Source organism: Taudactylus pleione, unplaced genomic scaffold, assembly GCF_031769625.1.
Source record: "Taudactylus pleione unplaced genomic scaffold, aTauple2 ptg000201l, whole genome shotgun sequence".
NCBI lineage: Eukaryota > Metazoa > Chordata > Amphibia > Anura > Myobatrachidae > Taudactylus > Taudactylus pleione.
In genome coordinates this window covers 30324292-30350000 of record NW_028284603.1, presented here as the reverse complement: position 1 = coordinate 30350000, position 25709 = coordinate 30324292, and the positions used below count along the sequence as shown (strand labels likewise).

The 25709-nt window shown below is 44.3% G+C and overlaps 1 protein-coding gene across 1 annotated transcript in view; it reads left to right on the top strand.

Annotated features, from left to right (window-relative positions):
* Nucleotides 1–9020: 9020 nt before the first annotated feature.
* Nucleotides 9021–25709, top strand: part of LOC148518276 (protein kinase C delta type-like) — a 35532-nt gene continuing 18843 nt past the window's right edge. Inside the window, exons 1-5 of the mRNA XM_088477443.1 lie at nt 9021–9324; nt 20864–20964; nt 22442–22612; nt 22788–22879; nt 25101–25163. Coding sequence (XP_088333569.1) covers nt 9021–9324; nt 20864–20964; nt 22442–22612; nt 22788–22879; nt 25101–25163 — 731 coding nt within the window. The remainder of the gene's footprint in view (nt 9325–20863; nt 20965–22441; nt 22613–22787; nt 22880–25100; nt 25164–25709) is intronic.

The following is a 25709-nucleotide window of genomic DNA, read 5'->3' as shown; positions in this document are numbered from 1 at the left end:
ACTCTAGTGTGCCGTGAGTCAAAAAAGTTTGGGAACCAATGGCCTGCACTGAAAGACTGCTTGTTCAGTGTAGGCACCTCAGACCGAGAAACGACTGCACTATTATAATGTTGTAATCGTGCAGTCGTTTTCATGTCTGCTAGTGGATGGGCACCTTTAGTCTAAGGGCCTGATTCAGAGCCGTTCGCAATTTGCGGACATTCGTTCAGGAAAAGGGGCTGGCTATTTAAATGAACCGTTCGCTCTTTGCGGTCTGTTCACGCCTCTATGTCTGAACGAGCGAACAAAACATGAGAACGTAATTTAGAAAAATACGCCCCCTGGCCGCTCGCATCCTACGTCATGTCCGCTATTTATTAGATTAATCGAGTACATCGACAAGGGTATGAACTGCTCGCTATTCTTGGGGTTGGTTTTTGCTACCACAATTTTGCGAGCAGTTCTGGCTATAAAATAACCCAGTGACGTGGTCAATGACGCTGCTGTATTAATTATGCACACCCATAAAACGCCCGTTTTGACCTTTAAGCACGCCTGCGTTCGGATCTCCTCTCCCCGTTTTCAAGCACCTTCCCCTGTTACCACCCACAAACGCCTCATTCTGTCCGATTTTCGTCCGCAATGACTGGTTCGCGCATGCGTATTATGATCCGTACGCATGCGCAGTTGGGCAAACATCGCTCGGAGCGAACGAGCAGCCACTTGCGTCCGGCTCTGAATCAGGCCCTAAGTTCCCTAATACACACTGACATGGATACATTTTTAGTAAACAGCCAGCTAACCAGCACTAAGCTGAATTTTGGGCGGAAACTGGAGCACACAAAGGAAACCAACGAAGAATGTATAAACTTTGCACAGATAGGTCCCTGTCCTGGTATTGAGTTTATAGTCCCAGTGCTGTGAGGTGGCAATGCTGACCACTGGTTTACCTTGCTTTCAATATGCTACCAGTATGAAAAGGCACTTTTTTATCTTGTCATTCTAATAGTAGCAGATCCAAAATGTTCTTGAAGTAAGTGTAAATAACAACTGAATTTTCAAAAGCGATTCAGTGGTGTGACTATTGTATGTATGGTCACTGTTATTTATCTTATAATCTGTAAAAGTAAATCCACATGGAATATCTCCACCCCAGGAGGCTACACATACTTTCTACACAAGAAAGGACTGATTGAGTTTGGTGTAACCATTTATGGTATCTCTGTAACCAAACCTTGCACTGCCCCCATATTTTCTTTATGCTCCATTGTAATGAATAAAAAAAATCCCAGTATTTCCTATAACACTAATCTAAAGAGGGTTTAGCCTGTGTTTTACCATCCACTGCAGCAGTTCTATGCTTGGGGTCTTTGGTGGATGGAAATGTCTTGTCCGCACGCATATGCACTAATCCTAAATCGTGTGCAAGAGATTAGATGGATCTCTGCGTAGGCTTTACATAGCCCGCTCACAACACTGATCCAACGCACGGATGCCTTGTTGCCACCACTAACACCCATGCAGCTGCAAATGAGTTGCATATAACTCTGAATCACCTGTAGTCGCTCATAGTTGCGCACGCTCAGCCATGGATCAAGCACAATGTTATAAATTGCAAGATCGTCCCCAAAATGCAGTTGCTTGCACCTCTGAATCAACCCCACAGGGGAATCCGACTAAAGTCCAAGGCCAGGCAGTCGGCCACATAGGCCTGAAGAGAAGCTGGGGTCAGGTCGTAGAGAAGACAGTGTAGATACAGCCCAAAACCAGGTAAGTTTGGCAGTTTGTAGCATGCTGTATATGTGTCACAGGCGCTGTATGGATCTCTGCAAACTGATAAGCAATTCAGTGTCGTTTGCATCTCAGCTGTTCCCCTCTGGCTGCTAAATGAGTGTTTCTGAGTTGCAACTGACCTGCAACAATGTGAACACATGGAAGAGAACCGTTGCCTGGGTGTGTAGCCAGTGTTACTTGCTATTCTGAGTCAGGTGTATGCAGAGTGGGTGCAAAATTCAGAAGGATCTCTTGTAACTGAGTGAGGTGGTCACATAGATGTGTACTGTTCAGAATATGGCCAGAATGTTGCATTAACATTCTGTTTCCAATGGGCGTCCGGAATTGAGCTGCACTATGTCCAAAGTTGATGACTCTGCAAGGTCTTACTCAGGCAGATGTTTAAATAGGCCACATTGCCTGACAAGCAGCAGATCAGTGCATAGAGCGCAGTGCTGTGCATGATCCAAAACAGGAGTAGGCACACCCTATTGGAGGCACACAGTCCCCCCTTCATGAGAACAGCATGAAGCAGGACATATCTCCTAACTGTTCTTGCAGTTGAACAAAAGTCCTGACTAAGAAGGTCAGTTACTCAAATTCAGGACTTCTCCACCGGAATCAGGACAGTTGGCAGAACATTGTGCCCTCTCCTATCTTTTCTTTTAGTTTCACTACTGGCGGCTCCTCTTGTCTTCTGTGCAATTGGTGATTGTCTGGATCCTGGAATATTGGAGCCCAGGTACATAAAGCACAGACAGCCTAACTGAGTGTCTTCAACAAGCCCCACAGTTTAACCAATAGCACCAAAGTCTAACGGTGCGTACACCCTGATCGTTATCTGATCGTCCTGCATGTGGTGGATGATCGTTATCGAACATCCAACACATGCATGTTTGGCACCTACAACCAGAACGATCACGGGTCCCTATAGTGAACAGGCTAACCTGGTCGATATCGATCAGGTATGCCTGCTTGCACGGACTATGGACGATGGTTGATAACGGCCATACGTGGCCGCGCATCGACCATCATTTAGTCATTTGCAGGGGCCAGAAGATGTCAGATTTTAACACTAACGATAGGATTGTTATCGTACAAATCTTGACAGCTCATCTGACCGTGTGTACGCAGCATTAGAATTCGGTCTTGCCTACATCGAACCCTAGAGTTCACATTTAATAAACTGACCTATCCCTTCACCAAAAAAAAAAAAAAAGACAGCTCTGATATTAAATAATACCCCTTTTCCACCAAAATTCCGGGTCTGACCCGGAGTTAGAACAGAGTTCCTATCCGGATCAGACCCGGAATTTAGCTGGTGCCGACTTGGGATATTCCTGAGTCGGCGCCGCTCACACCGGAGTCGGGTCTGCATAGATGATGTCATCTTCAAGCGTCACTGAAGCCGGACCAATTGGCCGGCTTGCGGCGCACTGCAGGTCATCAAGCCCCGGAGTGCGCTGTTCTCACAGCAGGGTTTCACAGGCTACGCCCGTGTTAAACCCTGCTATTTACATAGGTTGGATTGCCGGGACACTCGACCCAGCAATCCAACCCTCACTCCTTTTACACCAGGGAGCTGCCCGGGTTAACCATGCAATAACCCGGGTTTTTAGCTCCGGTGTAAAAGGGGTATAGCTTGTACTCAAAGTTAACCTAGAAACCTATTTCCAACCAAACTGCCCTGACATTGATCAATGGGGACATTAAGGGGTATGTCCAAATGCGAGCAAAATTTCCAAAAATCTAATTCTGCAGGGTTTTCCCGCAGGTGTGAGATTTTTGGAATACAATTGAATCAGGCCCTAAGTATTTAAATAGCCTACTATCCTCTCCAAATTCAGCCGCACATCAATTAATTTCCCCCAAAGCACTCAGAAATACATAGAAAGCCCCAACCAACCCACCTTAACGTGATGGGAATATAGATTGTAAGCTCCACTGGGGCAAGGACTGATGTGAATGACTGAAATATCCTCTAATGCACTACGTAATTATGTGCTTTGTAATTAACTAACTAAATACCACAGCTAGGCATGCTTAGAGAAAAGGTTAATTCAAGGCAGAATTTTGACTGTTCCATTATTTTTCTGTTGATCAGAATGCAGCTCAATGTTCTCTTTAGAAACCATTATTGATCACTTTGAAGATTTGGACGGCTTTTCCTATTGCCGCATAGGCCAGTATTTGGTGACTACACAATGGAGCATAGATGTGAAGAACAACACATCTGTGGATCATTCACTCTGCATTGCTCCTGTGGTATCTTAAAAGGGGATACTTAGATTTTGTGTGGATTTCATGCAAATTCACTTTAATAAATATGCCTTTACTTTGATTATGATTTTTGGAATAAATTTTTGTTCAACACAACAGTTTAAATTATTTTAAAAAATAAAGTCTAAATCAGGAATGGAGAACCTCAGGCCTGGGGGCCGTATAAGGCCCCCAGAATCATTTGGCCTGGCCCTCTGAGCTTTTTTATGCTAGCCTCATCTGGCTAGCAGGGTGCCAAGAATGGCACCTTGCAGCCAGAATCTATGCAGCGGTGCCGCCTGGAACATCCTTAGGAAGCTTCAGACGGTCACACCGCTGCCCTTACAGCCCCCCGGAGCATTCTCGGGATGCTTCGGTCGTTGCTGTAATCACTGTTGATTGTGGCCCCATCCCTGTGTGACATCACATGGAGGGGGCGTGGCCTGCACCGGGCCCACAAATAATATTATATATGGCTCTCGGCAGAAAATGGGTTCCCCAACCCTGGTCTAAATAAATAAGGTAATACAAGTTATTATTGGTTCCTGACTAATGTGCCCCATCATAGAATATTTTCTTCGTCTGCCCTGAATAAAGCTGGTAGCTACTAATTAGTTATAAACTATACATACATGTGTATTTATGTTATATTCTGCAGCAGACCCCTATGCTGGTATAGTTGTCTTGTGTAACTGTACAAATAGATAACCTGCAATAATCCCAAACCTTGCTAACTCACAGGCAGACTCTGTGACACCGTACCGTACACCATGGGCTGATTCAGATTTGTACGCTATTACAATGTTCACGCAGCTGATCGATTATCGGTGGTCTGCACACGCATCCCAGCCACAAGCGAGTGACTTGCGATTCCGGTTGAGGATTCAATTGCAAGTGATTGACAGGAAGCAAATGTTTTGTGGGAGGTAACTGGGAGTGATGGCTAAAGCGGAGGCATGTTCCAGGCGTTTTTGGGACGTGATTCCGGCACTGTCTATGATCCTGTACGCAGAGAACATGGCTCCAGCGGCTCTGGTACAACGGCAAAGTTTGCCTGATCTGCGTCCAATGAGTGTTTCGCTAAAAGTTTCTCCGGCTGTTCCATTAGCGTATTTTCGCACATACGCAGCTGCGAAAATCAAACTGCGGCAGCAATAGCCTATGACTCTAAATCAGGCCTCATGTTTTATTATTCTAGTCACATTCACTCAGCCCCAGCAAAAACAATCCCAAAGAGTACTGTAAGTAAACAGGTAAAGTATGACTGAAATGAACAAAGCTGAGCACAAACATCCAAATAAACAACAAACTTAACCAATATGATGGGAACAAATGTAAAAATCTCTAGTAGAGCAACAGCAATCCGTTTCTCTTTGACTGTAAAAAAAATGGGCAAAGCCTTTATATCCTCACACAAATAGTGGTGACCAACATATGTCCTGGATTACTGTATGCAAGAAGCGAAATAAGAAGATTGGCCAAGAAAATATTGCAGACAAGTAGCTGCTAAAAAGCAATGCCTTCTTGCCAACAGCCAGTAGCTAAAGCCACACCAAAAACCAAGGCCTCCCAGAAACCCTGTAAGACCGTAAAGACCGGACACAACATAATGACCAATACAAACAATATATCCTAGATGACCAACCAGGCAAAGCACAGCCCAATTTGGGGGTTAACACTCATAGCAAACCTCAAGACTAGCTTACAAAGGAAAGGCCAAGCTGGCCAAAATAGACCAACAATTGATCACCTATAAATCAACAGCTCTAACGAAGCTACAACAAAGTATCATGTTAGCTGAGAGGGCACCACTTCAGAATCAGCTGTCTAGACATGGCCTGTTGCTGCCCCTGCGCTCCTGGTCCTTGCTGCCACCGTATCCGGCAGGTGGGGGGTGGATAGGGTACAGTCAAGCAGCTCCTCGGGGGACTGGCGCTGCTGGTCTGGCCGGGTCCCAATGCATGCACAATGGCGCAGCGCATACGCATCACACTGACATCTAGGAACTGTGTAGGACGCAGCCTCTAGAAGTTGTGTAGGGCTGACCCGAAAGGCAGAGCAGCAGCTTCCAATGGAAGACGTCTCCCCCTGGGGCTGCCTGTCCTCTGTGACTGGCAGTCACAGTGTTGCCAGTGCAGTCACGGACTGCAACTGGCTCACTGAGGTGGCAGATTTTACTGTGGCGGTTGCAGCCCCTAGGTAAAATCCACCACTGCAAATATAGCAAGGTAATGTGCATTTAACAAAATAAGGGTCCCCTCCCGTAGTAATAGATATAATTATTTATTGTTGCTTATCGTGGCGATGAAAAAAGTTATTTATAGTCATAATTTGCCAGCTATATATCACAAGGGCGTTTAAGTGGTATGAAATGTCTCAGTGATACTGGTCCAGAGTAGTAAGGGTTAAATGCCGGGCCAGTGTATGCACATTTGTGCATATTTCACCCGCTAACAGATAGCAGGTTATGTACTATGGCCGTAACAGGCGTGATACATTGTTATCAGACCCAAGAGCCTTTATTTTGCAGCCCCACTGAAACTGCTGCCTGATACAGCTGGGTCTTTCTGGACAAATCTACCACCTCCGTCGTACTCAGTCAGCACCTGTGTGGCATGGAGCATGGTATAACCATCCAGTGGCGTAACTAGGGAAGGGCGAGCAGGGTGCATGCCCTGGGCGCAGTTGGACCGGCGGCGCGGGGGGCACCGCCGGCCCGCCGGCCCTGGTTAGCCAGTGTAGCGCCGACCGCAATGAGTGCGGTCAGCGCTACACATTTATACAGGACCGGCGCTAAGCTTCCAGCGCCGGTCCTGTGCTGCACACCTGAGCCAGCTCCCTCCCCCTGAGCGCTTGCCCAATAGCGCTAGGAGGCGGGCTCAGGCTGTGCATAACACACGCATCGCCGCCAGCGCTGGCGGCGATGCGTGTGTTAAACAGCATCCAATGAGAGTCAGATAGACTCTCATTGACTGCTGCAGCACCCACTGCAAGAGCCAGGCTTCCGTCGGGCTCCTGCAGTGGGTAATGGGACAGACGTCATGACGTCTGTCCCATAATGCTGAGCGCGCCAGCCCGGGAGGACTGGCGGGCGGCAGCTGCGGGAGCGGCGTCGCGGACCGGAGCAGCAACAGCGTGGATTCAGGTAAGTATATTTTTATATATATATATTTTTTTAACCTATCTGCTCTACTGGGGGCACAACGGGGGAGGGGGGTGAATACTACTGGAGGGACCTCTATTGGGGGTGGGGGCACAACGGGGGAGGGGTGGCTACTACTGGGGGCACCATTATTGGGAGGACCTCTACTGGGGGGGGCTACTACTGGGGGCACTTATTCTGGAGGGGGAACCTCTACTGGGGACTACCTCTTGGGGGGGGGGGAACTGCCACTGGGGGCATTATAAAAGGGGCCTACTACTAGAGGCACTGCACCACTACTGGGGGCAATAATAGGAAGGGCCACTACTGGGGGCGCTAGATAGGGGGGATCACTACTAGGTGCCTGCATAAGGGGACCACTACTGGGAAAACTGCATGGGGAGGGACTACTACTGGGGGCACTATATAAAGGGCACTGCATAGGGGGGGGACTACTACTGGGGGCACCATATAAAGGGCACTGCATAAGGGGATACTGCTACTGGGCGCACTGCATTGTTGGGACTGCTACTGCGGGCACTGCATAAGGGGGAACACTACATGGGGCACTGCATTTGGGGGGCCACTACTGGGGGTACTGAGTCAGGGGAACGAATTGGGGGCTGTATAAGGGGGACCACTACTGGGGATACTGTATAAGGGGCACTACTATGGGCCTGCATAAGAGGGACCACAACTGCATACTGGGGTACTGTATAAGGGGTACTACTGGGGTTAAGGTGCATATGGATAGGAATGTTCAGTGTGAAAATAAAGGGGTGTGTCATGTTGACATGCCCCATTTTAAAGTGACCACGCCCATTTTTTGCCACGCGCACATCGGGGGGGGGGGGGCGCTCCCTTTTCAAATTTGCCCTGGGCTCCAAATACCCTAGTTACGCCACTGTAACCATCATTAACATTTCTTATTCTAAGATGATTTCTTACATCATTTTTCAAATACCTGACAAACACAGGCAGAACTGCCAGAGCAGCAGGGGGCACTACTGCTAATGAGCCCTGTGGAAGCCAGTCAGTGCTGATGGCCCGATTCCTTTGATGGTGTACCTGCCCACCCTTCTACTATCCATGATCTCCCGAGGCTGAAGAATGATAAGGGTGAGACAGAAAGTAAGGAGGGACATGTACATATTCCTGCAGTCTCTTTAGCCACTGGGGCCTCCAATTTGTAAATAAACATGTGAGACTTTGATAATAATATAGAGCTCCTGGCGCACTAAATATATAAATGATATGTGTAGGACTAGGGATCAATTAATAAAAAGCAATTTATTAATTAACTTACAATTGAGGAAAAGCTTTGTGTATAAAATGAATACTTTAAAATACATACAGCGAGTTTTTCATACTGTATATGAATAATGTAAGACAATAGCCAGTACTGTATATGTATGTATACAGTATATAAATTGTGCCAGCACATACGTAGGGTACCAATGAGCCTCCTGGCATTTTGCAGTGAGTCCTCAATGGGGATTTCTTTGCAGCCTCCCGGTTGTTACCTATATCATGTGCTGCAACAAGCAGTTATTCCTCTGATGCTCTCTGGACACAACAGGTCGGATGTACTAAAGGGTAAATGCGTCCAAAAATCAGAAAACTGTCTATAAGTGACGGGCTGTATCACACCCAAAAAGGGATGGGCAGTACAACTCGCCCTTAGGGCGCTGGGCTGTTTTAAAGACCGTGACCCTGCAGGGTGGGTTGCTGGAACTTGTTTGTAAACCTGCTGTCCTTGCTTCTCCAGTGTTAAAGCACGGTCACATGGTTTTCGGAGTACAGTCGTCCTTGTACCGCGTCCTTACAGTGAATGCTGCGTGTGATGACCAGTGGATAATTCATGTAAATGCGGAGATTGCACACCCTCTGCAGTCCAGTTCTTAAGGATAGCACTGTTCCCAGCAGACGTCTTCCTGGCACCGCTTCCCCAAAGCGCACATCTGGCAGAAGCAAGGACAGCAAATTTAACAAGCAGGTTCCAGCAACCCACCCTGCAGGGACACTGTCTTTAAAGAAGCATAACGTCCTTTGTCCAGGGAGTATCAGAGGAATAACTGCTGGTTACAGCACATGCTATAGGAAATATCCAGGAGGCTGCAAAAAAGTCCCCATTGAGGACGCACTGCAACTAGTCAGGAGGCTCACAACAGGTACCCTACATATGTGCTAGCACAATTTAGATAGATAGATTAGATAGATAGATAGATAGAGAGATAGAGAGATAGATAGATAGATAGATAGATAGATAGATAGATAGATAGATAGATAGATAGATAGATGATAGCACTCGGGGATGTTAAAGGAAATAGACAACAGCCTTTAAATTGCCATACATACACACACATACATATAGATAGAGAGAGAGAGAGAGAGAGAGAGAGCGATGCATATTTACTACTTCATTGAACCATCCATATATTATTATTATTACATTTTATTTATAGGGCGCCACAAGTGGTCCGCAGCGCAGTACATACAGTAAAGGGTACACAGAACATTACATTACAATACAGTAACCAAATTATATACAGAGCTCAAGTTACTATTAGCAACACAATTCTCCATACACAATACAGCTGGGAAGGTGAAGGCTGTGAGACAGTGGGGAGGAGGACCCTGCTCCTAGGAGTTTACAATCTAGTAATCTAGGACCTGCAAATGCGCTGGAGCATGACTTGTAAAAGAAACTACAGTGAGAGAACAACATGCAGCCCATAATCTCTGCTATAAAAATCCCAAAAACCTGGCGCTGCAGCTCTTAAGTATTGTTTATATGTATGCTATATAAACTGCAGCCTAGAAAAAAGTGGGAAAATATATCTACCCACCACATATAACAAAAATAGAAAAGGTAATTCAAGACGCTGTTAAAATAGCTAATTATATTTAATAAAATACGATAAATAGTATCAATACATCATAACAAAATACATCTATAATTCTCTACTAGGAGAATCTAGTGTGAAATATATATACACATAAGTCAATGAAATAGACTCTTATAACCACAGATAGATTGATATGAGATAGATAGATAGATAGATAGATAAATAGATAGATAGATAGATAATACAGAAATTGTAGTACTTACATTTTTAATATATGGAAACTCAATGCATGTATTTTGAAAAACTATTTTTATAAACAGAGCTTTTTTCTCAATTGTGATTTAATAATTGATCCCTAGTCCTACACAGATAATTTATGTATTTAGTGTGCCAGGAGCTTTATATTATTGTCCAAATAAAGCATAGCAAAAGGAAGACACTTTTACAGGGCTGGTGCAACCATTAGGCGGCTGCCTAGGGCATCTTCAACCTTGGCCCTCCAGCTACTGTGGAACTACACATCCCAGCCAGCCTTGCCACCGTTTTCATATAACAGCATGCTAAAACTGTGGCAGGGCATCCTGGGATCTGTAGTTCAATAGCAGCTGGAGGGCCAAGGTCGAAGACCACTGGCCCTAGGGTATCGGCCACAATAGGACATTGCTGAGTTCTTTTTTCACACTGCGCTGGCAACACCCGCCGGTGTAATCAGCCGCAGCCACCACTATGTCACACCACACATGACCTCACTGCATTGGTCACTGCCAGAGCGAGGTCTCCGCCAGGCTGCCACCTAGACTATCAGCGCTAGTGACGTGCACTGTTTCCAAGCGTAGGCGTAGCGTAGACCCCTTGGGCAGCCAGGCTCTCTCCCTTATTTCTTCCACTTCTTTTGGAGAAGAAGACAAGGATCTGGCTGCCAGGTACTGTAGGTATCAAAATATCAGGCTAGTAATTAACAAATCTGATGCTATAATTTCTGTTTAATTATATTAGGTAAATTTTAACTCCATTTCCCTTTTATCTACTATTCTTCTGCATCCACACACCGCTGCATTCTTATATTCCATTGGTGAAAGCCGCGCTGTAGCTCATTATCTCTCAGCTATCTAAACAGCTCCGTCCTTTTTTCTTTACCTCAGTAACTAATGCAAAACGGGTTCCCTTGAGTACAGATTTGACTTTAGGGAAAAGAAAGAAGTCACATGGTGCTAGGTCTGGCAAGCATGGAGGGTGTTCTAGCACTGCAATCTGTTTCTCAGCCAAACACTGCATCACAGAGAGAGCTGTGTGGGCTGGTACGTTGTCCTGATGGAGGATAAAACCATTTTTCCACTACTCCGGTCTCTTTCTTCTGATTATTTCCCGCAATATGCTTGAACATTCTTGTAGTAATGTTGATTCACTGTTGCGGCTTCTGGTACCCAGTCTTCAAAAATAACACCCTTGATATTAAAGGAAACAATTAACATGGCTTTGGATTTGCTATGACGTGCTTTCTTCACTCTTGGTGATGATGGTGTTTTCCAGTGCATGGACTGGGGTTTTGTATCAGGATCGTACTAGAAGATCCATGTTTCATCACTGAAACATTAATGACGTTATCTAATAATTGTGAATCCGTTTGAATTTGTTCCAAATTGTACAAATTCGCTTTCGATTTTCTTTCTGCTCGGCAGTGAGAAGCCTTGGAACCATCTTAGCACAAACTTTTGTCATGTTAAGATCTCGATGCAAAAGTTACCAAAAACAGTTTCTTTGTCGATGTTTACCATTTCTGCTGTAATTCGGATGCTGAGTTGATGGTCAATTGAAACTATTTTTTGCACATTTGAACTTGTTTTTGATGTGCAAGGCCTTCTGGGATGTTCATTATCTTCGACATTCTCACGACCATCACTAAACCTTTTGTGCCACTCAAACACACATGCACATGACATGCAATCTGCCCCGTAAGCCTTGGTTAGCATATGGAAAGATTTGGTGGGCTTTTTGTTCAATTTAACTAGAAATTTGAAATTAACACGTAGCTCTACTTTTGAACAAAACATTTTTATGATGCTCAGGAAAAACACAACTATCTGTGCGTGAGGGGTGAAACTTACAAAACTGTTTTGGGATAGTCCAAGGTCAGTGTTTCCCCACTCCCTTTTATCTCATACAGTATGGTTTATTTTTTATAAGTACAATCTCATTATTTAAAAGCCATACCTCGTATATGTGTGTGTGTAATTTATTAGAGATGAGCGGGTTCGGATCTCAGATCTCAAACTGATGCAAAACCATAGATACGAAATCTCGCGGCTCGCAAGCTTTCGTCTCTATGTATATAAGGGACCACGTGGCGGCCTCCATTTCACTCTGGCTGTGGAGACTGAACAGGGAGGGTGGGTAGTGTAGGGCTGGGAGAGGTAGTACTACTTACCTGTGCTGGTGCTGTGCTGTCTGCTGTGTCCTGGGCTAGTGCACTGCTGATCCATCTGGTGCTGTCACTGCCGTGCTGTCTGCTGTGTCCATCTGGGCTGGTGCTGTGCTGTCTGCTGCGTCCATCTGGGCCCAAGTTCTGGACCCGAAAAAAAACAAAACATTATTTTAATTTTTTTTCTGTGTGTGCAGCACACGCAAGTTGCAACCTAGTGCTGCCCGACTCCAGTCGTCATCAATCTGTGCTCTGGGCCCAAGTTCTGGACCCGAAAAAAAAAAAAAATAGTGTCTTTTGTATATTTTTTTTCTGTGTGCGCACGACTGCACGTGTGTGAATTTTGTAACCGCACCTTGGCTACACTATTGGTGCTTGTAACACTGCTTCAAGACTGCAGAAAATATGGAGGGCTGTCACATGACAGGAAAGCAAGGCCAAGAACCACATGTTGTAGCTGCCGCCAGCAGTCATCATGATAATGCAAGGCCGTCAACTTCCTTGTCCTCTATGAAGGCCCATGCCCCAGGGCTTAAGTCACACCATGGATATGGTAAAGCTACTTTTACTGTATTAAAGAAAAAAAAAATAATCGAAAGGCAAGTTACCTTTAGATAAGCAAAAAATTGGTAATATGCCAATCACTACACGAAGTGGCAAGGAAAGGATAAGGCCTTGGATTTTATTTATGATGACTGCTGGTTCTGATAGCCCTTCTGCTTGTAGTGGTGGTACCATTAAAAAATTGAAAGTTGTTAAGAAGAGTAAGACAGCGCCGGAAAAACCAACTGTGTGCCCTGAGAAATTGATATCACAAATCCCAGAGGAGAGTGCAAGTGTGTCTGCGGTTGCCATGTGGGATCCAGAACTAAATACTAGCATACTGAAGGATCCTCCAAGTTCCAATATTTGTGTGCCCTCTGTAAATGTGGGGAAAGGCAGTCAATATCTTGCAGACGTAGTCAGTGAGGATGCTTCTGTGAGGGAGTGACCTAAACCACCTAGGAACCTCCTCCTTCTTACATCACTTGGAGCGCATTCATAATATATCAAAGTGTATGTCGCCAAGTTCTAAAACGTAACAAGTCCAGTGTCACCTACCTGCTCCCTCTCTGTGAGATCCAAGCGCCTCCGATTTCCAACACCAATAACTGCATCATCAACATCCTCATTCGTCATCGGGAGTAGTCCTGCTGCATCCAATATTGTTATTCGAAGCATGATTGACTCCTCCTATCCGTGATTCTTCAGAAGGATCCTTGATGACTACACCTGTTGCTGCTGCTGTTGCTGTGAGTGGATCTACATCCAAGAAGGGGACCAGGAGGAAGACTACTTGTAGTGTATCCTCCAAAAAACAATTAACTGTCAAACAATCGTTTGCAAGGGCAAACAAGTATGACAGCAATCACCCAGTTGCACAGAGGATTACTAATGCCATAACAGCTATGCTGGTATTAGATGTGCGTCCAGTATCCGCCATTACTGCAGTGGGGTTTCAACAGTTAATTGAGGTCCTGTGTCCTCGCTACCAGATCCCTTCTAGATTCCACTTCGCTAGAACAGCAATTCCTAGTCTGTACAAGGACATTAAAAAAAACCTTATTAATGTCCTCAGAAATGTCGTTGTACCCACTGTCCACTTGACCACTGATATGTGGACAAGTGGGAAAGGGCAAACTAAGGATTACATGACTGTGACAGCCCACTGGGTAGGTGTATTGCCTACAACAGCAGCAGCAACATCTACCAAAAGACAGCTGATACAGAGGCAGGCTACACTTTTTTTTAGAACTGGCTTCACTAAGAGGCATACCGCTGAGAAAAACTCAGGGAAATCATTGCTAAATGGCTTACCCCACTTGGACTCTCCTCGGGATTTGTGATTTCGGGCAATGCCACCAATATTGTGAGAGCATTACATGTGGGCGAATTCCAACACGTCCCATGTTTTGCTCACACAATTAATTTGGTGGTGCAACATTTTTTTAAAAATGACAGGGGAGTGCAGGAAATGCTCTAGGTGGCTTGTAAAATATCCGGACATTTTAGACATTCGGCAACCGCTTGTCGAAGATTGCATGACCAGCAGGTACTGTTAAATTTGCCCTGGCATCAGTTGAAGCAAGAGGTAGTAACTTGGTGGAATCTACCCTCTATATGCTTCAGTGGATGGAGGAACAGCAAAAGGCCATCCAGGGCTATACAACGGCCTATGACATAGGCTGTGGAGGGGGAATGCACCTTACTCAAGCGCAGTGGAGAATAATATCTGTGTTGTGCAAGGTTCTCAAATCCTTTCAACTTGCCACACGTGCAGTTAGTTCAGACACTGCCAGCTTGAGTCAGGTCATTCCCCTCATCAGACTTTTGCAAAAAAAACAGCTGAAGAAACTGAAGGAGGAACTGAAACGGAGCGATTGCGCAAGGTATGTTGGACTGGTGGATCAAGCCCTTGATTCACTTCAACAGGATCCAAGAGTCGTCAATCTATTGAAATCTGAAAAATATATTTTGTCGACTATTCTGGATACTAGATTTAAGTCCTACCTTGTGAGTTTTTTTCCAACAGACCAAAATCTAAAACTATGCAAAGAGATGTTGGTAAAAAATTTTCAGCTGCAGCCGCACGTGAAACACCATCATCTCCTTCTTCAGTTTCTGCAGCTGCCAGGAAAAAACACAGTTTTCCTTACAGAATGCCTGCTGGTCATGCAGATCATTTACCAAAAAATGACATCTGGTCGGGCTTGAGATAACTGCCTACAAGTGACATGTCTTCTACCGTGTGTGATACGGTCTCCATTCATAGAATGGTGGAGAACTATTTCAGAGATAACATCCTAATAGGCATGTCAGGCAGTCCCTTTCAGTACTGGCAGGAAAAAGAGGCAATTTGGAGTCTCATACACAAACTGGCTTTGCATTACTTAAGTTGTCCACCCTCCAGTGTGTACTCCGAAAGAGTTTTCAGTGCAGCTGGCAACCTTGTCAGTGATCGGCGTAGGAGGTTACTTCCTCAAAATGTGGAAAAGATGATGTTCATTAAAATTAATTACAAATTCCACGAGGAAGACAGCTACCAACAATTACATAAAAAAATTACAGGAGGCGCCTATGGTGGATTCCAGCAGTGACAAATTAATATTGTGTGAAGAAGGGGATGTACATACTGATGGGGATGACGAGGACGAGGATGACGACAACTTGTAATGTAAAGCCAGTTTGTGTATGGGATAATTATTTTTTTTTTTAAAACAATTTTTATCGAATCCAAAAAGGTGTAGAAAAGGACAACAGTATAAATAGCATTACAATCATAGCAAGACTTACAATTGGTTAATACAATACTATTGAGCAATACTGTATAATTAGAAATCTATACTTTTCTTATTCCTTGAATTCTAATTTTATTATATTTAACATATATTTATTTATATTTAAATAGTTACCATATAATTGAGACCAATTAAAGAAATTGGTTAAGAAAAAAAAAAAAAGAGCGAATGAAAGAAAGAAGACGTTTGGGATATGGGGGGGAGGGTGGAAGTCGACCATATTTCTAGCATATTCAGGAAATATTTCGTAATAGCGACCATGTGGTATTTTCAAATACCTTTGAAATCTGTTCATAGGTCTCAATGGGTAAATAGTTGAGGTAAGTTTCCCATTTGTTATAGAATTTAACAACACCCCTTTCAATATCATACATAGCTGTACATCTGTCATAGTAGAGTATGTTAAGCATTTCCATTCTAAGCATTTCTAAAGAGGGAGCCATTTTAGAGATCCATTTCTGCAGAATTAGTTTCTTTGCTAGAGTAACCATTACAGCAAGGAAAGGTAGCATTGAAGGGGGGATAAGTGTTGGCGACCAAGAAGTGACGTCAGTAAAAAGGAATGCTTCCCAAGAGAACGGCAATCTAACTTTAGCAATCTGAATAATAAAAGTGTGTATTTTATACCAAAACGTCTTTACTTTAGAACATTGCTAAATATTATGTATAAAATTCGCTGAGGTTGCATGACATTTTGGGCAGTTGCTCAGTTTGTTTGGGAGCATATGGCTCCGCTGTGCTTGGGACATATATATGCTCTGTTCAAAAACCTAATATGAGTTTCCTGAAATTTGGTCAAGCTTAACCATTTTATAGTAGACGGGAATATTGACATAACCCGTTCTGGAGAGTTGAAGTCTGGGAAATCCTGATGCCAGGACGACCAGACTCGTTTCCATAAACCCAATACATCCTCAGATAGCAAATCATTGTATAAATATTTAAGTTTATACTTGTTGTTAGATACCAAAGTGAAAAGAGAGTGAAAGGGGGATGGGGTGGATGGAGCTATTAATGATGTATAAGAGCCAGAAGATATTTTGCTGTTGATATAATGACTAATTTGTAGGTATAAAAAAAATTGTGAGTTAGGAATATCATAGATATCCTTCACTTGTTGGAAGGAGTAAAGATTGCCTCCAGGATCAAAAATGTTTCTAATAGACGCAATCCCTTTTTGTTTCCATAACTTGTAATGGGATATTGATAGGGATGGTGGGAAATCTGGGTTGCCCCAGAAAGGTATATATTTAGTAAAATGCAGGTGTGAGCATAAACGTTTGTTTCTAGCAGACCAGGCTTTATAGGTGTCCATAAAGAAAATGTTGTGGGTGATTTCTATAGGTAGTTTTGCGTGAGGAACATGCAAAAGGGCTGCCGGAGAAAAGGGAGAGAACAATGCCTCCTCTAGTTGGGGTTAGAAAAATGGGATTGGGTCAAGAACCAGTCGGAGATGTATCTGAACGTGGCTGCATACGAATAGGTCTGGATATCCGGTAGCCCCAGGCCCCCTCTGTCTTTATTGTATAGCAGTCTCTTTCTGGCTATTCTAGGCTTTTTGCAATTCCAGATAAATCGTTGAAAGACTGATGTACATTTTGCTGTATCTGATCCAGTTAAGAACATGGGAAGCATCTGGAGAGGATAAGCCAGTTTTGGAAACAGTACACTTTTAATGACTGCAACTCTTCCCATCAGTGAGAGTGGAAGGGTCATCCAATGTTGTATAATTTTTTCAATAGTTTGTGGGAAATTGGCTGCATAAATACATTTAATAGAAGGCGTGATAAAGATGCCCAAATATTTTAATTTGGAGTTAGTAATATGGAAGGTAGTAGAAAGAGTAGAACACTGATGCAGTAGATCGGGTCGTGTCAGTGGTAGAACTTCAGATTTTGCAATATTGATTTTATATCCAGCAAAGGAACTGAAGCAGGAAATTTCTTCCAATATTGCGGGTATAGCTAGTGTGGGTTGAGAAATAAACAGGAGCATATAATCAACATACAAAGAGAGCTTAAATTCTATTCTACCCACCCGTATCCCATGAAATGATGATTTGGTCCTGAGGGCAATAGCCAGAGGTTCTAGGACAAGAGCAAATAGTAACGGGGATAGAGGGCAGCCTTGGCGGGTACCTCTTTGAATCGGAAATGGAGCTGATAAAAAATTGTGATTAGTACTTGTCTTTTCTCTAAGGAGTCAGATCGCAATAATCTACTGCATGCTACTAGTTGTCACCCACGTAGTTTGATAAGAGGTTTGCCATACTCTCAATTACTGTGGGTCAGATGAATTATCACAGATGATAAAGTAGCTGAGATACAAATGGATGTGATGATTGCTAAATTCCTAGAAAGAGGCTATTCCCTACGTGATTTGAAAGCTTCTAAATCTAAAGTAATGAGTATGTGTAGGGATGATTTATTCAAGAATAGGAATAACAGGGAGTCTGTGCCGGCTCTTACATGGGTTAATCATTACAATCAAGCTAGTAACAGAATCAATGTGGTGTCCAAGAAATTGTGGCCATTAATACAATCAGATGGCGATTTGGATTTAACTAGTAATAAATTGATGCCATGCTACACACGAGGTAGAAACCTGAGAAACATCTTGGTCAAGACTGATATTACACCCTCTGAGAGAGATAAGGTGGCCGGTGGCTCTGTTAGTAGGGGTTTTGTGAGATGTACGTGTGTAACTTGCCGTTACTTAATACCGGGAAATGTCTTTTGCCAATGTACATATGCCTTCCTTTCTGACATTGGAATTGACTGTGTATATGTATATATATTATATATATATATATATATATATATATATACATACACACACACACACACATATATACATATATATATATATATATATATACACACACACACACACACACCCTTATTCAATATGATTTTTTTTTACCAATTTACGTATTTAATAATTTAGTAATTAAATGTTACCAAATTGGTTTTACATTTAAAATAGCTATTATTTACACAATTTGATAATATTATATAATATATATTATCCAGTTGAGTGGTTAAGCAATAGGGCCCAGAGGATATCCCCGCTATCCTGTTGGGCGAGTCCAGCAGTCTATTATGACTGCTATGACTGTCTATGCATAGTCTAACATTATGCAAGTGTCTCACTGACCAGCACAAGGTGCTGCAATATGACACTAGCCTGGGGTGCAGGCTGTATGGTGAACAAACCCGTTGTGGTGTGACACGTGTCCAGTCAGTCACTCCCCACTGCAGGAGGGAGCAGCAGGGTGTCAGGCACAATCCTTCGGTCATTTTAACTCAGGTACTCTTCTTCGGGTGGGTCATGACCTGGTCCGTTGGCGCATTCAGATTTCTGCAATGCTTTCAGCTACGGACACTGGCTAACACCACATACGGATCGGTGTCCCCCACCTCTCCCTTTATTTTCTATCAGAGTTATTCCTGATACCTCTCTCATCCAGGTGTCCGCTCATAGAAGACCCTGGACAGCAGAGGGGACCAGGTACTTGTACTCCATACTTACTATTTAAATTTCTATGGGGTTATGTGACACAACATGATATTATCTGCCTATAGTAGTTTATAATATTTAAGTATGTCATCCGGGATTGCTATTCTGATATAAATCAGTATCAGGTCATCTGGTATATTTACGCCTACAGGGTGGTCTTTGCTCTCCCCTTTTTTCAGAGTACTCTGCTAGCATTTCATGTGTATATTTATATATTTTTGGTTACATTGAGGTAGTATCCAACCCGGCAATAGGATTAAATAATTTGTTGCAAGCCGGGAATCATTTGCATATGTGTTTGTGTTTGGCCATACATGGTATATGAATTTGGGATGATACTCAGCAGACACGCTATTATCACACTCAGGGCCTGATTCAGAGCCGGACGCTCTGACCAGAGCGCTTGCTCTGAATCAGGGCCCTCCTACCTAACATTGGAGCGGCCACATGGACGCTCGCATAGCTGTGGGTTACCACCCACAGCTATAGCGAGCGTCCATGATGATGGTCGCGATGGTCAAGACCATCGCGACCATCGGGCTTGCGACGAGACCCTGCGGTAGGGTCTCGCTGCCGCAAGCCCTGGAGTAATTTTGGCTCTATCAGAGCCAAAATCACTCCCACTGACATCACTACTGATGTCAGTGGGGCCGGACTCAGACGGTAGGCGTTCCCATGGGAACGCCTCCGTCTGGCAGCCACGCCCCCGGCACACCCACCAAAGGGGGCGTGCTGTCACTCACCATCGACAGCACGCCCCTTTCGTGCGAGACCCCGAGCGACGGATTCCCCGTCGCTCGCCGGGTCTCGATGCATGCGCACGACGGAGCTCCCTCCGTCGTGCGCATGCGCACTTAGGCACCATCGACCCGCTTGCGAGCATACAGCGCTCGCGAGCGGGTCAGAATCAGGCCCTCAATGTATAGATTTATCTCAAATGACCGAGTAGTTATTATTACATACAGTTCTAATTTATGAGTTATTTCCAATTATTATTTACAATTTTTATATGTCATACGAACTGTACCTGACCCTGCTATTATAATATATTATGTACCCATCAGGAGCTATATGAGCATATGAATTCAAACAAGCATAGTCACCACATACTTTATGCTAATTCTTATAATAGATCTATTTTTATAAATGCATTAGATTAATTGTTAAGGGAGCTCAATTAGATAGTTTATAAATGAGCACAACAAATCCCTATTCTTTTATTGAAGATATATTAAAAGCTAATTTTTAATTATACTAACAAATCATTTATGTACAAAAGAGTGCCCCACGAAGGAATCACTATACTGACGACTGGTTTTTCCAATTATTGTTACTTTTTGAGTGCAAAGCCCATCCCTGACTCTCCCTATTCTGATGGGGAAACCAACTTTCTTCCATTAGCAATTGATTGCTCACTTTCCTCTGTATGGCTGCATTTGTGTGATCTTTCTGTTTTACACAACAGTATACTGAGTACATTACTGTTACATAATGGGTTAATATAATACAATACTGTACATACATTTTACATGTGCATCTAACTTTGAATAATAAATATTCCATTCACTATGTTTATCCCCATAAGGAGGAAGCGGTGTTCAGAAAGCTGGTCCAGGAGATGCAGCCTCTACATACATCAAGAGGCTGTCCTTCTACCATCAACTGGGCCAGGGCAGCTTTGGGAAGGTTAGTCATGTGACTGTGGTTACAAAACTCAACTCAGGTAACAACAGTGTGACTCAGAACTTGTAGTTGTGGAGGCATCATGAACATATGAGTTAACATTGTATAGCTCTCCTGTGGCATGGTGACACCATGTACATCAGTGATTTTCAACCTTTTTCAACTCGAGGCACACTACACAAGATTTTAAAATTGCCAAGGCAAACTATCCGGCGTGCGTGACCAATGAAAAAACATACATATTAGCTCCCACATAGGGGATGTGCAGGCTCGGTTTTTTTACTTGGATTTACTCGGTTCTTATCGCCACTTTAAATACACATACGTATTGGCCTCCACAGGAATAAAACACACTACATTGGCCTCATGGGCGTCTTAAGAGAGGAGGGAACCCGTGTGCACTCCCTGTGCAGGGTCCCCTCCTCTCTCCCCGGTGGCCGGCAGCCGACTGACATGGCTAGCCAGCCACCGGAGCTTTAAGCTGGCCACACATCTAAAGATTATCTGTCCGACCAGCCAACTAGTTGACTGGTTGGAATGAAAATCTGGTAATGTATGGGAGTAACTGATGATCAGCAATTTGCTCCTAAATGCCAGAAAACAGATGAAAATGGTCGTCAGACAAGTTTGTTAAATGTTTGATGTAAACAATTTGTTCAAACAACAGTTTTGGTCCGTTTTCCGGCGTTTGGGAGCAAATTGCTGATTGTCATTTGCTTTCATTCCTTACCAGATTTTCATACCAACCAATCAACTAGTTGGCTGGTTGGATGTAAGTTGGTCTAGTGTGTGGCAAGCTTTAGTAGACTCCGGGCACTAGAGTGTGCCCGGAGTCTAGTGCGCATGCGCAGAACGCCGGAGAATGGCCGTGGCGGCCATTTTCCGGCGTTCTGTGCATGCGCAGTAGACTCCGGGCACACTCTAGTGCCCGGAGTCTACTGCACATGCGCAGAACACCGGAAAAATGGCGCGGTGGCCATTTTCCGGTGTTCTGAGCAGCGCAGACACCTTACGTGGGACCATGGACAGGTAAGTCTAAAATAATATGGGTGCAGTGTGTGCGGTGCGGTGCCCCCCTGCCCTGCACACACTGCACCCATTATAGATACGCTACTGATCAGCCTCCTCAGGGATAAAACACACTATAGTACAAGTGCACTGAGCTGACCACCGCGGCACAGTGATTGAAAAATGCTGATGTACATCATTAAGCAATACCACAATGCAGAGGGGAGCAGGACTTAATTACACTATTCACCCTGAGTCACAGCATCAAGCCTCCAAATCGGCAGATTGGTCTACAGTATAATACTTTTCAGGAAAGTAGGTGATCAGACCCTACTCCTGTGCTGACTGGCAGCATATTACTGTTGTTACTTACAAAAACGTCAACTGCATTCTACTTCTACAATAGATATTGAGCTATCTTCTAGAAGTAATAAAATATAAGTATCATTGTGTATGCCTCTATCTCCTGTAGGTCCTGCTGGCTGAGGACACTGTAACTGGTCAGCGACTGGCAGTGAAGGTCATACAGAAGAGAGAACTGCCATTGGAGGGCAGGGAGCAGGTGCTGGTGGAGCGCAGGGTGCTAGAGGTTGCGTCTGGTTGCGCCTTCCTCATCCATGCTCATCTTGCCTTCCAGACCACGGTACAGAATATTTCTTATTAGACAAGGATCATTAGTTAGGATTCGTTATTATTTTTACACATCTAACATAAATACATAATAATGTTACTCTGAGCTAGTATACTCACTTGGAGTTGTTGCAATGTTCTTCTGAGTAAATGTATTATATGACTATTGTGTGTGTCCAATCAAACAGATCCACCTATTTCTGGGACTGCAATATGCAGGTGGCGGGGACTTCCACCAGTTCCTGCAGAGGAAAGGCTGCTTGGACATCACCAGCACAACGTAAGGACCTCAAATACAACAGACATGTTCTAAAACGAATTGTAACCTTTTGGTAATTCCCCTTAATAATTCCTACCCCTACATTTAGTGAATACTGGAAACCCATATTTGCGTAAAGCTGGGATACTAGAGAGTAAAGCAGCTGACATCACTGGGGTACCCTTTCCATCCAATCCTTATCAATAAAGCTTGTTTGAGATTGTAATACTGAGTTGTGAACAGCAGTTATTCTGTATTAAGTGGAGTTAAGGTGCGCACACACGTAATGATTTTGTAGCCAACAATTTTCGTTAATGATTTTCGTTCAGATTTTCCCTTGAAAAAGTGAACGATTTTTTTGAACGATGTTTTGAACGATTCCTACAATGATGAACAAATAGAGGGCCTGATTCAGACCCGGTCGCAAGCGCTGAGCGCTCGCAACCGGGTCGATATTTGCCCACTGGGCATGTGCACGATGGAGCCGGTTCCATCGTGCGCATGCGCGAGACCCGGCTAGCGATGGGTGCTCAGTCGCTCCAGGTCTCGCACCAAAGGGGGCGAGCTGTCGATGGTGATGGACAGCTCGCCCCGTTTGGTAGGCGGACAGCGGTGGTGGCTGGCTAAATGGAGGCGTTCCTGAAGGAACGCCTGCCGTTTGGGGGCGGCCCCACTGACATCACCAGTGAAGTCAGTGGGAGAGCTTCCGGCTCTATTAGAGCCAGAAGCTCTCTGGGGCTTGCGGCCACGAGACCCTACCACAAGGGTCTCGTCGCAAGAATGATGGTCGCGATGGTCTTGACCATCGCGACCACCAACCTGGCCGCTCACAATAGCTGTGGGTGGTCACCCACAGCTATGCGAGCGGCCAGGAGGCCGCACAAAAAAACCCCAAAAAACGCCCAGATTCAAAGCGAGCGCTGGTTCAGAGTGTCCGTCTCTGAATCAGGGCCAATGTTCCTTCCCTTAATGAAAATCGTCATGTTGGACAGTCTGAAATGGACAATGAACGATAACTACAAACGGGAGCGCGGATAACTCAGAAACTGAACGATTTTTTGAATGATTGAACGATAACGACATCGACAAATTGTTAAAAAATTTGTTACATGTGTATGCACCTTTAGACTTAAATAAATCTCAGACTTTAATGTCCACACTCACATCCAATCCCCCTGTCCAATCCTCTCCAGGGATCTCCCAGAGAGGATCTTGATGATGGTCGGCAAGTATTACTTAAAGATTGGCAAATATTCAATGTAATCTCTTTATTAAGATATGTTTGACTAGGGTCTGACCACCTTATTTTGGTTTTTATATGGAATATCCTCAGTGTGAAAGTGAGTGTTGATAGACTAACATGTGGCCTATCAGATCATGGAAAGTCTCACAGTAGCATAATATGTCAATGTGCTGATCATGTGAGAGGCACGGCTGTGAGAATTTGTCAGTGATAACAGGGTGCTATGTCACAGGGGCAGTGGGGGGTAAGCAGAAAGTCACAGCCTAAGAGTAAAGGTGCCCACACACATAACAATATACTTACGATCTGACGATGTGTCAGATTTCCTTTGAAATTCTCCTCGGCAGCTCAGCACACGATATGCTGTCCAATCTTCATACGATCTCCTGCAGCCAGACTTTTTTATAGTGCATTGTGTCCTAGATTGTCAGATCTGCCATACTGCCGTACTGCAGATCTGAAGAAGCGATTTGCTACCTGCGGGGGCGCGCATCGCAATGTGATCGTGAGCGGGGACTCACGATTTGGGCTTTATTTACCCGATCTGTCGTTTCAATGTGTCGGAATCGGCCAGATGGGGGAAAAAAAAAATCGCTATGTGTGTGGGCACCCTAAGATAGTAGAAAGAGCAGGATCCTCCAGCAGTAAATTAGTGAAATTATAATTATGATCCTTTATTTATATGGTGCCACAAGTATGCCACAGCACTGTACAAAGTACATAAACTAATAAGTGAACAAGAAACCAGTGACTTGCAGTACATTACAATGCAGGACAAGGATATGGTTTATACACATTGCTGCACTAGCAATCATTACACTCAAAACAAGCAACAGGGCATCAGCAACCAGGTGTTAGGTGCCCTTGTGGGGAGTAAGGAGTAGATGAAAGTATAAGGAGAAGCATATGAGGGAAGAGGGCCCTGCCCGTGAGAGCTTACATTCTAAAGATCAGGTTTTGTACCTTTTCTATTGTTGCATTCCTTTCTTTTTTTTTAAGGTTCTACGCAGCAGAGATCACATGTGGTGTACAATACCTGCACTCTAAGGGTATCATCCATCGGTAATTATATAATACCAATTTCATACACAATCAGGTCACAGTGATGTACACTTTCTAATTATGCTTTAAGAATTGAAATCACTGTTATCCCTAGGTGGCGACGTCCCGGCAGGTCAGCTGTCTGCAAAATGTGACGCCTGGGGGGAAATTGACTAAAGATGGGTACACACTATAGCGATATATCTGTAGATCACTCGATATATCTGCAGATGATGGTCGTTCATACACACTGAACGACCACCATCTGCATGCTGCAGTGGGTCGAGCCGGCCTGGGGGTGGGTAGGGGGCGTGGCCTAATTGCAGAAGGCTTGGCCACTCCTCCTTTGGAAAAAAAGAAAAAAAATCTTTTGTGGCACAGCGCGCTGGGGAGGCCGGCGCTGTGTGCCCCTCAGGTGCACAGCCAAAGGAGGGTGCGATCAGTGTGAATGCTCCCCCTTTGGCATAGGATACTTTCCGGCTGCTGCTTTAGCAGCTTGGACAGTCTCCCAGTGCAGCCCAGCACAGAGCAGCGTGTGCTGGGCTGCTGTGACCTAAGATGGAGGGG